Source organism: Tachypleus tridentatus, chromosome 10 (genome assembly GCF_004210375.1).
Source record: "Tachypleus tridentatus isolate NWPU-2018 chromosome 10, ASM421037v1, whole genome shotgun sequence".
NCBI classification, from domain to species: Eukaryota; Metazoa; Arthropoda; class Merostomata; order Xiphosura; family Limulidae; genus Tachypleus; species Tachypleus tridentatus.
Genome location: NC_134834.1, coordinates 12181203 through 12194711, shown reverse-complemented (window position 1 = coordinate 12194711; position 13509 = coordinate 12181203). Strand labels below are relative to the sequence as shown.

General features: G+C 38.4%; 1 protein-coding gene across 1 annotated transcript in view; it reads right to left on the bottom strand.

The window, feature by feature from the left end:
- LOC143227961 (WD repeat-containing protein 47-like) overlaps positions 1–13509 on the bottom strand; it is a 57243-nt gene that overhangs the window by 4121 nt on the left and 39613 nt on the right. The window contains exon 3 of the mRNA XM_076459311.1: positions 718–936. Coding sequence (XP_076315426.1) covers positions 718–936 — 219 coding nt within the window. The remainder of the gene's footprint in view (positions 1–717; positions 937–13509) is intronic.

Sequence of the window (13509 nt, the reverse complement as noted above, 5' to 3'; positions counted from 1 at the left end):
TCTTTGATCGTAAGGAAACGTCAGATAAATCTTACCCTGTAAGTCTGATAAAATTACTCTTTGATCGTAAGGAAACGTCAGATAAATCTTACCTGTAAGTCTGATAAAATTACTTTATTATCATAAGATCCAGTAAGGAAACGTTAGATAAATCTTACCTGTAAGTCTGATAAAATTACTTTATGATCATAAGATCCAGTAAGGAAACGCTAGATAAATCTTACCTGTAAGTCTGATAAAATTACTTTGTTATCATAAGATCCAGTAAGGAAACGTTAGATAAATCTTACCCTGTAAGTCTGATAAAATTACTCTTTGATCGTAAGGAAACGTCAGATAAATCTTACCCTGTAAGTCTGATAAAATTACTCTTTGATCGTAAGGAAACGTCAGATAAATCTTACCCTGTAAGTCTGATAAAATTACTTTATTATCATAAGATCCAGTAAGGAAACGTTAGATAAATCTTACCTGTAAGTCTGATAAAATTACTTTATGATCATAAGATCCAGTAAGGAAACGCTAGATAAATCTTACCTGTAAGTCTGATAAAATTACTTTGTTATCATAAGATCCAGTAAGGAAACGTTAGATAAATCTTACCCTGTAAGTCTGATAAAATTACTCTTTGATCGTAAGGAAACGTCAGATAAATCTTACCCTGTAAGTCTGATAAAATTACTCTTTGATCGTAAGGAAACGTCAGATAAATCTTACCCTGTAAGTCTGATAAAATTACTTTATGATCGTAAGATCCAGTTAGCAGATAGCGAGCCTTGGGAGAGAAGCGAATAGTTCGAAGTTCAGCATTATGAGGCTGGAAGCACTGAATTATCTTGCAGCCCGTTATGTCATACAACATGCACGTGGAGTCCTCGTGACCGGTGACAAGAAGTCGGCCTGATGGATCAACGCACACTGCAGACACTGAACTTCCTGCAGAGTAGTTTTCTTTATTTGATAAAGTTTATAATAAACTTCAAAAGGTTTTACTGTCGTTGAGTTAGATATGCCCAAGCCTGTGTTTCGGTAACAATGTTGGTATTCGTGTATAAAACCATAGAAACATTTTTTAATGTGTCATAGCAGATTTAAATAGTGTTGTACGAATCAGTAATGTTTTATAAGAGAATTGGGCAAATCAAATGTTCTGGCGTCACACTCGCTCTAATATATAACATGTTTTCATAAATAGCTGCTGGGACATATATAACCCGACAACAATAATTATACGTACACATGTAACCAAACAACAACAATGCTGCCTACTAGAACACATGTAACCAAACAACAACAATGCTGCCTACTAGAACACATGTAACCAAACAACAACAATGCTGCTTACGAGAACACATGTAACCAAACAACAACGATGCTGCTTACTAGAACACATGTAACCAAACAACAACAATGCTGCTTACTAGAACACATGAAACCAAACAACAACAATGCTGCTTACTAGAACACATGTAACCAAACAACAACAATGCTGCCTACTAGAACACATGTAAACAAACAACAACAATGCTGCTTACCAGAACACATGTAACCAAACAACAACGATGCTGCTTACGAGAACACATGTAACCAAACAACAACAATGCTGCTTACTAGAACACATGTAACCAAACAACAACGATGCTGCTTACGAGAACACATGTAACCAAACAACAACAATGCTGCTTACTAGAACACATGTAACCAAACAAAAACAATGCTGCTTACTAGAACACATTTAACCAAACAACAACAATGCTGCTTACTAGAACACATGTAACCAAACAAAAACAATGCTGCCTACTAGAACACATGTAACCAAACAACAACAATGCTGCTTACTAGAACACATTTAACCAAACAACAACAATGCTGCTTACTAGAACACATGTAACCAAACAACAACGATGCTGCTTACTAGAACACATGTAACCAAACAACAACGATGCTGCTTACTAGAACACATTTAACCAAACAACAACAATGCTGCTTACTAGAACACATGTAACCAAACAACAACGATGCTGCTTACTAGAACACATGTAACCAAACAACAACAATGCTGCCTACTAGAACACATGCAACCAAACAACAACGATGCTGCTTACTAGAACACATGTAACCAAACAACAACAATGCTGCTTACTAGAACACATGTAACCAAACAACAACGATGCTGCTTACGAGAACACATGTAACCAAACAACAACAATGCTGCTTACTAGAACACATGTAACCAAACAACAACAATGCTGCCTACTAGAACACATGTAACCAAACAACAACGATGCTGCTTACGAGAACACATGTAACCAAACAACAACAATGCTGCCTACTAGAACACATGTAACCAAACAACAACAATGCTGCTTACTAGAACACATGTAACCAAACAACAACAATGCTGCTTACTAGAACACATGTAACCAAACAACAACGATGCTGCTTACTAGAACACATGTAACCAAACAACAACGATGCTGCTTACGAGAACACATGTAACCAAACAACAACGATGCTGCTTACGAGAACACATGTAACCAAACAACAACAATGCTGCTTACTAGAACACATGTAACCAAACAACAACAATGCTGCTTACTAGAACACATGTAACCAAACAACAACAATGCTGCTTACTAGAACACATGTAACCAAACAACAACAATGCTGCCTACTAGAACACATGTAACCAAACAACAACGATGCTGCTTACTAGAACACATGTAACCAAACAACAACAATGCTGCTTACTAGAACACATGTAACCAAACAACAACAATGCTGCTTACTAGAACACATGTAACCAAACAACAACAATGCTGCTTACTAGAACACATGTAACCAAACAACAACGATGCTGCTTACTAGAACACATGTAACCAAACAACAACAATGCTGCCTTACTAGAACACATGTAACCAAACAACAACGATGCTGCTTACTAGAACACATGTAACCAAACAACAACAATGCTGCTTACTAGAACACATGTAACCAAACAACAATGATGCTGCTTACGAGAACACATGTAACCAAACAACAACAATGCTGCTTACTAGAACACATGTAACCAAACAACAACAATGCTGCCTACTAGAACACATGTAACCAAACAACAACAATGCTGCTTACGAGAACACATGTAACCAAACAACAACGATGCTGCTTACTAGAACACATGTAACCAAACAACAACAATGCTGCCTACTAGAACACATGTAACCAAACAACAACGATGCTGCTTACGAGAACACATGTAACCAAACAACAACAATGCTGCCTACTAGAACACATGTAACCAAACAACAACGATGCTGCATACGAGAACACATGTAACCAAACAACAACGATGCTGCATACGAGAACACATGTAACCAAACAACAACGATGCTGCTTACGAGAACACATGTAACCAAACAACAACAATGCTGCTTACTAGAACACATGTAACCAAACAACAACAATGCTGCTTACTAGAACACATGTAACCAAACAACAACGATGCTGCTTACGAGAACACATGTAACCAAACAACAACAATGCTGCCTACTAGAACACATGTAACCAAACAACAACGATGCTGCTTACTAGAACACATGTAACCAAACAACAACGATGCTGCTTACGAGAACACATGTAACCAAACAACAACAATGCTGCTTACTAGAACACATGTAACCAAACAACAACGATGCTGCTTACTAGAACACTTGTAACCCAACAACAACAATGCTGCCTTCTAGAACACATGTAACCAAACAACAACAATGCTGCATACGAGAACACATGTAACCAAACAACAACGATGCTGCTTACTAGAACACATGTAACCAAACAACAACGATGCTGCTTACTAGAACACATGTAACCAAACAACAACAATGCTGCCTACTAGAACACATGTAACCAAACAACAACGATGCTGCTTACGAGAACACATGTAACCAAACAACAACAATGCTGCCTACTAGAACACATGTAACCAAACAACAACGATGCTGCATACGAGAACACATGTAACCAAACAACAACGATGCTGCATACTAGAACACATGTAACCAAACAACAACGATGCTGCTTACGAGAACACATGTAACCAAACAACAACAATGCTGCTTACTAGAACACATGTAACCAAACAACAACAATGCTGCTTACTAGAACACATGTAACCAAACAACAACGATGCTGCTTACGAGAACACATGTAACCAAACAACAACGATGCTGCTTACGAGAACACATGTAACCAAACAACAACAATGCTGCCTTACTAGAACACATGTAACCAAACAACAACGATGCTGCTTACTAGAACACATGTAACCAAACAACAACGATGCTGCTTACGAGAACACATGTAACCAAACAACAACGATGCTGCATACGAGAACACATGTAACCAAACAACAACGATGCTGCTTACTAGAACACATGTAACCAAACAACAACAATGCTGCCTATTAGACAACACATGTAACCAAACAACAACGATGCTGCATACGAGAACACATGTAACCAAACAACAACGATGCTGCTTACTAGAACACATGTAACCAAACAACAACAATGCTGCTTACTAGAACACATGTAACCAAACAACAACGATGCTGCTTACGAGAACACATGTAACCAAACAACAACAATGCTGCTTACTAGAACACATGTAACCAAACAACAACAATGCTGCCTACTAGAACACTTGTAACCAAACAACAACAATGCTGCTTACGAGAACACATGTAACCAAACAACAACGATGCTGCTTACTAGAACACATGTAACCAAACAACAACAATGCTGCCTACTAGAACACATGTAACCAAACAACAACGATGCTGCTTACGAGAACACATGTAACCAAACAACAACAATGCTGCCTACTAGAACACATGTAACCAAACAACAACGATGCTGCATACGAGAACACATGTAACCAAACAACAACGATGCTGCATACGAGAACACATGTAACCAAACAACAACGATGCTGCTTACTAGAACACATGTAACCAAACAACAACGATGCTGCTTACTAGAACACATGTAACCAAACAACAACAATGCTGCTTACTAGAACACATGTAACCAAACAACAACAATGCTGCTTACTAGAACACATGTAACCAAACAACAACGATGCTGCTTACGGGAACACATGTAATCAAACAACAACAATGCTGCCTACTAGAACACATGTAACCAAACAACAACGATGCTGCTTACTAGAACACATGTAACCAAACAACAACGATGCTGCTTACTAGAACACATGTAACCAAACAACAACAATGCTGCTTACTAGAACACATGTAACCAAACAACAACGATGCTGCTTACTAGAACACATGTAACCAAACAACAACAATGCTGCCTTCTAGAACACATGTAACCAAACAACAACAATGCTGCTTACGAGAACACATGTAACCAAACAACAACGATGCTGCTTACTAGAACACATGTAACCAAACAACAACGATGCTGCTTACTAGAACACATGTAACCAAACAACAACAATGCTGCTTACTAGAACACATGTAACCAAACAACAACGATGCTGCTTACGAGAACACATGTAACCAAACAACAACAATGCTGCCTACTAGAACACATGTAACCAAACAACAACGATGCTGCATACTAGAACACATGTAACCAAACAACAACGATGCTGCTTACGAGAACACATGTAACCAAACAACAACAATGCTGCTTACTAGAACACATGTAACCAAACAACAACAATGCTGCTTACTAGAACACATGTAACCAAACAACAACGATGCTGCTTACGAGAACACATGTAACCAAACAACAACAATGCTGCCTACTAGAACACATGTAACCAAACAACAACGATGCTGCTTACTAGAACACATGTAACCAAACAACAACGATGCTGCTTACTAGAACACATGTAACCAAACAACAACGATGCTGCATACGAGAACACATGTAACCAAACAACAACGATGCTGCTTACTAGAACACATGTAACCAAACAACAACAATGCTGCCTATTAGACAACACATGTAACCAAACAACAACGATGCTGCATACGAGAACACATGTAACCAAACAACAACGATGCTGCTTACTAGAACACATGTAACCAAACAACAACAATGCTGCCTACTAGAACACATGTAACCAAACAACAACAATGCTGCCTACTAGAACACACGTAACCAAACAACAACAATGCTGCTTACGAGAACACACGTAACCAAACAACAACAATGCTGCCTACCAGAACACTTGTAACCAAACAACAACAATGCTGCTTACTAGAACACATGTAACCAAACAACAACAATGCTGCCTACAAGAACACTTGTAACCAAACAACAACAATGCTGCTTACTAGAACACATGTAACCAAACAACAACAATGCTGCCTACGGTAACACTTGTAACCAAACAACAACAATGCTGCTTACTAGAACACATGTAACCAAACAACAACAATGCTGCCTACGGTAACACTTGTAACCAAACAACAACAATGCTGCCTACAAGAACACTTGTAACCAAACAACAACAATGCTGCTTACTAGAACACATGTAACCAAACAACAACAATGCTGCTTACTAGAACACATGTAACCAAACAACAACGATGCTGCTTACCAGAACACATGTAACCAAACAACAACGATGCTGCTTACGAGAACACATGTAACCAAACAACAACAATGCTGCTTACTAGAACACATGTAACCAAACAACAACGATGCTGCTTACGAGAACACATGTAACCAAACAACAACAATGCTGCTTACTAGAACACATGTAACCAAACAACAACAATGCTGCTTACTAGAACACATGTAACCAAACAACAACAATGCTGCTTACTAGAACACATGTAACCAAACAAAAACAATGCTGCTTACTAGAACACATGTAACCAAACAACAACAATGCTGCTTACTAGAACACATTTAACCAAACAACAACAATGCTGCTTACTAGAACACATGTAACCAAACAACAACGATGCTGCTTACTAGAACACATGTAACCAAACAACAACGATGCTGCTTACTAGAACACATGTAACCAAACAACAACAATGCTGCTTACTAGAACACATGTAACCAAACAACAACAATGCTGCTTACTAGAACACATGTAACCAAACAACAACAATGCTGCTTACTAGAACACATGTAACCAAACAACAACGATGCTGCTTACTAGAACACATGTAACCAAACAACAACAATGCTGCCTACTAGAACACATGTAACCAAACAACAACGATGCTGCTTACTAGAACACATGTAACCAAACAACAACAATGCTGCTTACTAGAACACATGTAACCAAACAACAACGATGCTGCTTACGAGAACACATGTAACCAAACAACAACAATGCTGCTTACTAGAACACATGTAACCAAACAACAACAATGCTGCCTACTAGAACACATGTAACCAAACAACAACGATGCTGCTTACGAGAACACATGTAACCAAACAACAACAATGCTGCCTACTAGAACACATGTAACCAAACAACAACAATGCTGCCTACTAGAACACATGTAACCAAACAACAACAATGCTGCTTACTAGAACACATGTAACCAAACAACAACAATGCTGCTTACTAGAACACATGTAACCAAACAATAACGATGCTGCTTACTAGAACACATGTAACCAAACAACAACAATGCTGCTTACTAGAACACATGTAACCAAACAACAACGATGCTGCTTTCGAGAACACATGTAACCAAACAACAACAATGCTGCTTACTAGAACACATGTAACCAAACAACAACAATGCTGCTTACTAGAACACATGTAACCAAACAACAACAATGCTGCCTACTAGAACACATGTAACCAAACAACAACAATGCTGCTTACTAGAACACATGTAACCAAACAACAACAATGCTGCCTACTAGAACACATGTAAACAAACAACAACAATGCTGCTTACCAGAACACATGTAACCAAACAACAACGATGCTGCTTACGAGAACACATGTAACCAAACAACAACAATGCTGCTTACTAGAACACATGTAACCAAACAACAACGATGCTGCTTACGAGAACACATGTAACCAAACAACAACAATGCTGCTTACTAGAACACATGTAACCAAACAACAACAATGCTGCTTACTAGAACACATTTAACCAAACAACAACAATGCTGCTTACTAGAACACATGTAACCAAACAACAACAATGCTGCCTACTAGAACACATGTAACCAAACAACAACAATGCTGCTTACTAGAACACATGTAACCAAACAACAACAATGCTGCTTACTAGAACACATGTAACCAAACAACAACGATGCTGCTTACTAGAACACATGTAACCAAACAACAACGATGCTGCTTACTAGAACACATTTAACCAAACAACAACAATGCTGCTTACTAGAACACATGTAACCAAACAACAACAATGCTGCTTACTAGAACACATGTAACCAAACAACAACAATGCTGCTTACTAGAACACATGTAACCAAACAACAACAATGCTGCTTACTAGAACACATGTAACCAAACAACAACGATGCTGCTTACTAGAACACATGTAACCAAACAACAACAATGCTGCCTACTAGAACACATGTAACCAAACAACAACGATGCTGCTTACTAGAACACATGTAACCAAACAACAACAATGCTGCTTACTAGAACACATGTAACCAAACAACAACGATGCTGCTTACGAGAACACATGTAACCAAACAACAACAATGCTGCTTACTAGAACACATGTAACCAAACAACAACAATGCTGCCTACTAGAACACATGTAACCAAACAACAACGATGCTGCTTACGAGAACACATGTAACCAAACAACAACAATGCTGCTTACTAGAACACATGTAACCAAACAACAACAATGCTGCCTACTAGAACACATGTAACCAAACAACAACAATGCTGCTTACTAGAACACATGTAACCAAACAACAACGATGCTGCTTACTAGAACACATGTAACCAAACAACAACAATGCTGCTTACTAGAACACATGTAACCAAACAACAACGATGCTGCTTACTAGAACACATGTAACCAAACAACAACGATGCTGCTTACGAGAACACATGTAACCAAACAACAACAATGCTGCTTACTAGAACACATGTAACCAAACAACAACAATGCTGCTTACTAGAACACATGTAACCAAACAACAACAATGCTGCTTACTAGAACACATGTAACCAAACAACAACAATGCTGCCTACTAGAACACATGTAACCAAACAACAACGATGCTGCTTACTAGAACACATGTAACCAAACAACAACAATGCTGCTTACTAGAACACATGTAACCAAACAACAACAATGCTGCTTACTAGAACACATGTAACCAAACAACAACAATGCTGCTTACTAGAACACATGTAACCAAACAACAACGATGCTGCTTACGAGAACACATGTAACCAAACAACAACAATGCTGCCTACTAGAACACATGTAACCAAACAACAACGATGCTGCTTACTAGAACACATGTAACCAAACAACAACGATGCTGCTTACGAGAACACATGTAACCAAACAACAACGATGCTGCATACGAGAACACATGTAACCAAACAACAACGATGCTGCTTACTAGAACACATGTAACCAAACAACAACAATGCTGCCTATTAGACAACACATGTAACCAAACAACAACGATGCTGCATACGAGAACACATGTAACCAAACAACAACGATGCTGCTTACTAGAACACATGTAACCAAACAACAACAATGCTGCCTACTAGAACACATGTAACCAAACAACAACAATGCTGCCTACTAGAACACATGTAACCAAACAACAACAATGCTGCTTACGAGAACACACGTAACCAAACAACAACAATGCTGCCTACTAGAACACATGTAACCAAACAACAACAATGCTGCTTACTAGAACACATGTAACCAAACAACAACAATGCTGCCTACAAGAACACATGTAACCAAACAACAACAATGCTGCTTACTAGAACACATGTAACCAAACAACAACAATGCTGCCTACGGTAACACTTGTAACCAAACAACAACAATGCTGCTTACTAGAACACATGTAACCAAACAACAACAATGCTGCCTACGGAACACTTGTAACCAAACAACAACAATGCTGCCTACAAGAACACTTGTAACCAAACAACAACAATGCTGCTTACTAGAACACATGTAACCAAACAACAACAATGCTGCTTACTAGAACACATGTAAACAAACAACAACGATGCTGCTTACCAGAACACATGTAACCAAACAACAACGATGCTGCTTACTAGAACACATGTAACCAAACAACAACAATGCTGCTTACTAGAACACATGTAACCAAACAACAACGATGCTGCTTACGAGAACACATGTAACCAAACAACAACAATGCTGCTTACTAGAACACATGTAACCAAACAAAAACAATGCTGCTTACTAGAACACATTTAACCAAACAACAACAATGCTGCTTACTAGAACACATGTAACCAAACAAAAACAATGCTGCCTACTAGAACACATGTAACCAAACAACAACAATGCTGCTTACTAGAACACATGTAACCAAACAACAACAATGCTGCTTACTAGAACACATGTAACCAAACAACAACGATGCTGCTTACTAGAACACATGTAACCAAACAACAACGATGCTGCTTACTAGAACACATGTAACCAAACAACAACAATGCTGCTTACTAGAACACATGTAACCAAACAACAACAATGCTGCTTACTAGAACACATGTAACCAAACAACAACAATGCTGCTTACTAGAACACATGTAACCAAACAACAACGATGCTGCTTACTAGAACACATGTAACCAAACAACAACAATGCTGCCTACTAGAACACATGTAACCAAACAACAACGATGCTGCTTACTAGAACACATGTAACCAAACAACAACAATGCTGCTTACTAGAACACATGTAACCAAACAACAACGATGCTGCTTACGAGAACACATGTAACCAAACAACAACAATGCTGCTTACTAGAACACATGTAACCAAACAACAACAATGCTGCCTACTAGAACACATGTAACCAAACAACAACGATGCTGCTTACGAGAACACATGTAACCAAACAACAACAATGCTGCCTTACTAGAACACATGTAACCAAACAACAACAATGCTGCCTACTAGAACACATGTAACCAAACAACAACAATGCTGCTTACTAGAACACATGTAACCAAACAACAACAATGCTGCTTACTAGAACACATGTAACCAAACAACAACGATGCTGCTTACTAGAACACATGTAACCAAACAACAACAATGCTGCTTACTAGAACACATGTAACCAAACAACAACGATGCTGCTTACGAGAACACATGTAACCAAACAACAACAATGCTGCCTACTAGAACACATGTAACCAAACAACAACAATGCTGCTTACTAGAACACATGTAACCAAACAACAACAATGCTGCCTACTAGAACAAATGTAACCAAACAACAACAATGCTGCTTACTAGAACACATGTAACCAAACAACAACAATGCTGCTTACTAGAACACATGTAACCAAACAACAACAATGCTGCTTACTAGAACACATGTAACCAAACAACAACGATGCTGCTTACGAGAACACATGTAACCAAACAACAACAATGCTGCTTACTAGAACACATGTAACCAAACAACAACGATGCTGCTTACGAGAACACATGTAACCAAACAACAACAATGCTGCTTACTAGAACACATGTAACCAAACAAACAACAATGCTGCTTACTAGAACACATGTAACCAAACAACAACAATGCTGCTTACTAGAACACATGTAACCAAACAACAACAATGCTGCTTACTAGAACACATGTAACCAAACAACAACAATGCTGCTTACTAGAACACATGTAACCAAACAACAACAATGCTGCTTACTAGAACACATGTAACCAAACAACAACGATGCTGCTTACTAGAACACATGTAACCAAACAACAACGATGCTGCTTACTAGAACACATGTAACCAAACAACAACAATGCTGCTTACTAGAACACATGTAACCAAACAACAACAATGCTGCTTACTAGAACACATGTAACCAAACAACAACAATGCTGCTTACTAGAACACATGTAACCAAACAACAACAATGCTGCTTACTAGAACACATGTAACCAAACAACAACGATGCTGCTTACTAGAACACATGTAACCAAACAACAACAATGCTGCTTACTAGAACACATGTAACCAAACAACAACGATGCTGCTTACTAGAACACATGTAACCAAACAACAACAATGCTGCTTACTAGAACACATGTAACCAAACAACAACGATGCTGCTTACGAGAACACATGTAACCAAACAACAACAATGCTGCTTACTAGAACACATGTAACCAAACAACAACAATGCTGCTTACTAGAACACATGTAACCAAACAACAACGATGCTGCTTACGAGAACACATGTAACCAAACAACAACAATGCTGCCTACTAGAACACATGTAACCAAACAACAACAATGCTGCTTACTAGAACACATGTAACCAAACAACAACAATGCTGCTTACTAGAACACATGTAACCAAACAACAACGATGCTGCTTACTAGAACACATGTAACCAAACAACAACAATGCTGCTTACTAGAACACATGTAACCAAACAACAACGATGCTGCTTACGAGAACACATGTAACCAAACAACAACGATGCTGCTTACGAGAACACATGTAACCAAACAACAACAATGCTGCTTACTAGAACACATGTAACCAAACAACAACAATGCTGCTTACTAGAACACATGTAACCAAACAACAACAATGCTGCTTACTAGAACACATGTAACCAAACAACAACAATGCTGCCTACTAGAACACATGTAACCAAACAACAACGATGCTGCTTACTAGAACACATGTAACCAAACAACAACAATGCTGCTTACTAGAACACATGTAACCAAACAACAACAATGCTGCTTACTAGAACACATGTAACCAAACAACAACAATGCTGCTTACTAGAACACATGTAACCAAACAACAACGATGCTGCTTACTAGAACACATGTAACCAAACAACAACAATGCTGCCTACTAGAACACATGTAACCAAACAACAACGATGCTGCTTACTAGAACACATGTAACCAAACAACAACAATGCTGCTTACTAGAACACATGTAACCAAACAACAACGATGCTGCTTACGAGAACACATGTAACCAAACAACAACAATGCTGCTTACTAGAACACATGTAACCAAACAACAACAATGCTGCTTACTAGAACACATGTAACCAAACAACAACGATGCTGCTTACGAGAACACATGTAACCAAACAACAACAATGCTGCTTACTAGAACACATGTAACCAAACAACAACAATGCTGCCTACTAGAACACATGTAACCAAACAACAACAATGCTGCTTACTAGAACACATGTAACCAAACAACAACAATGCTG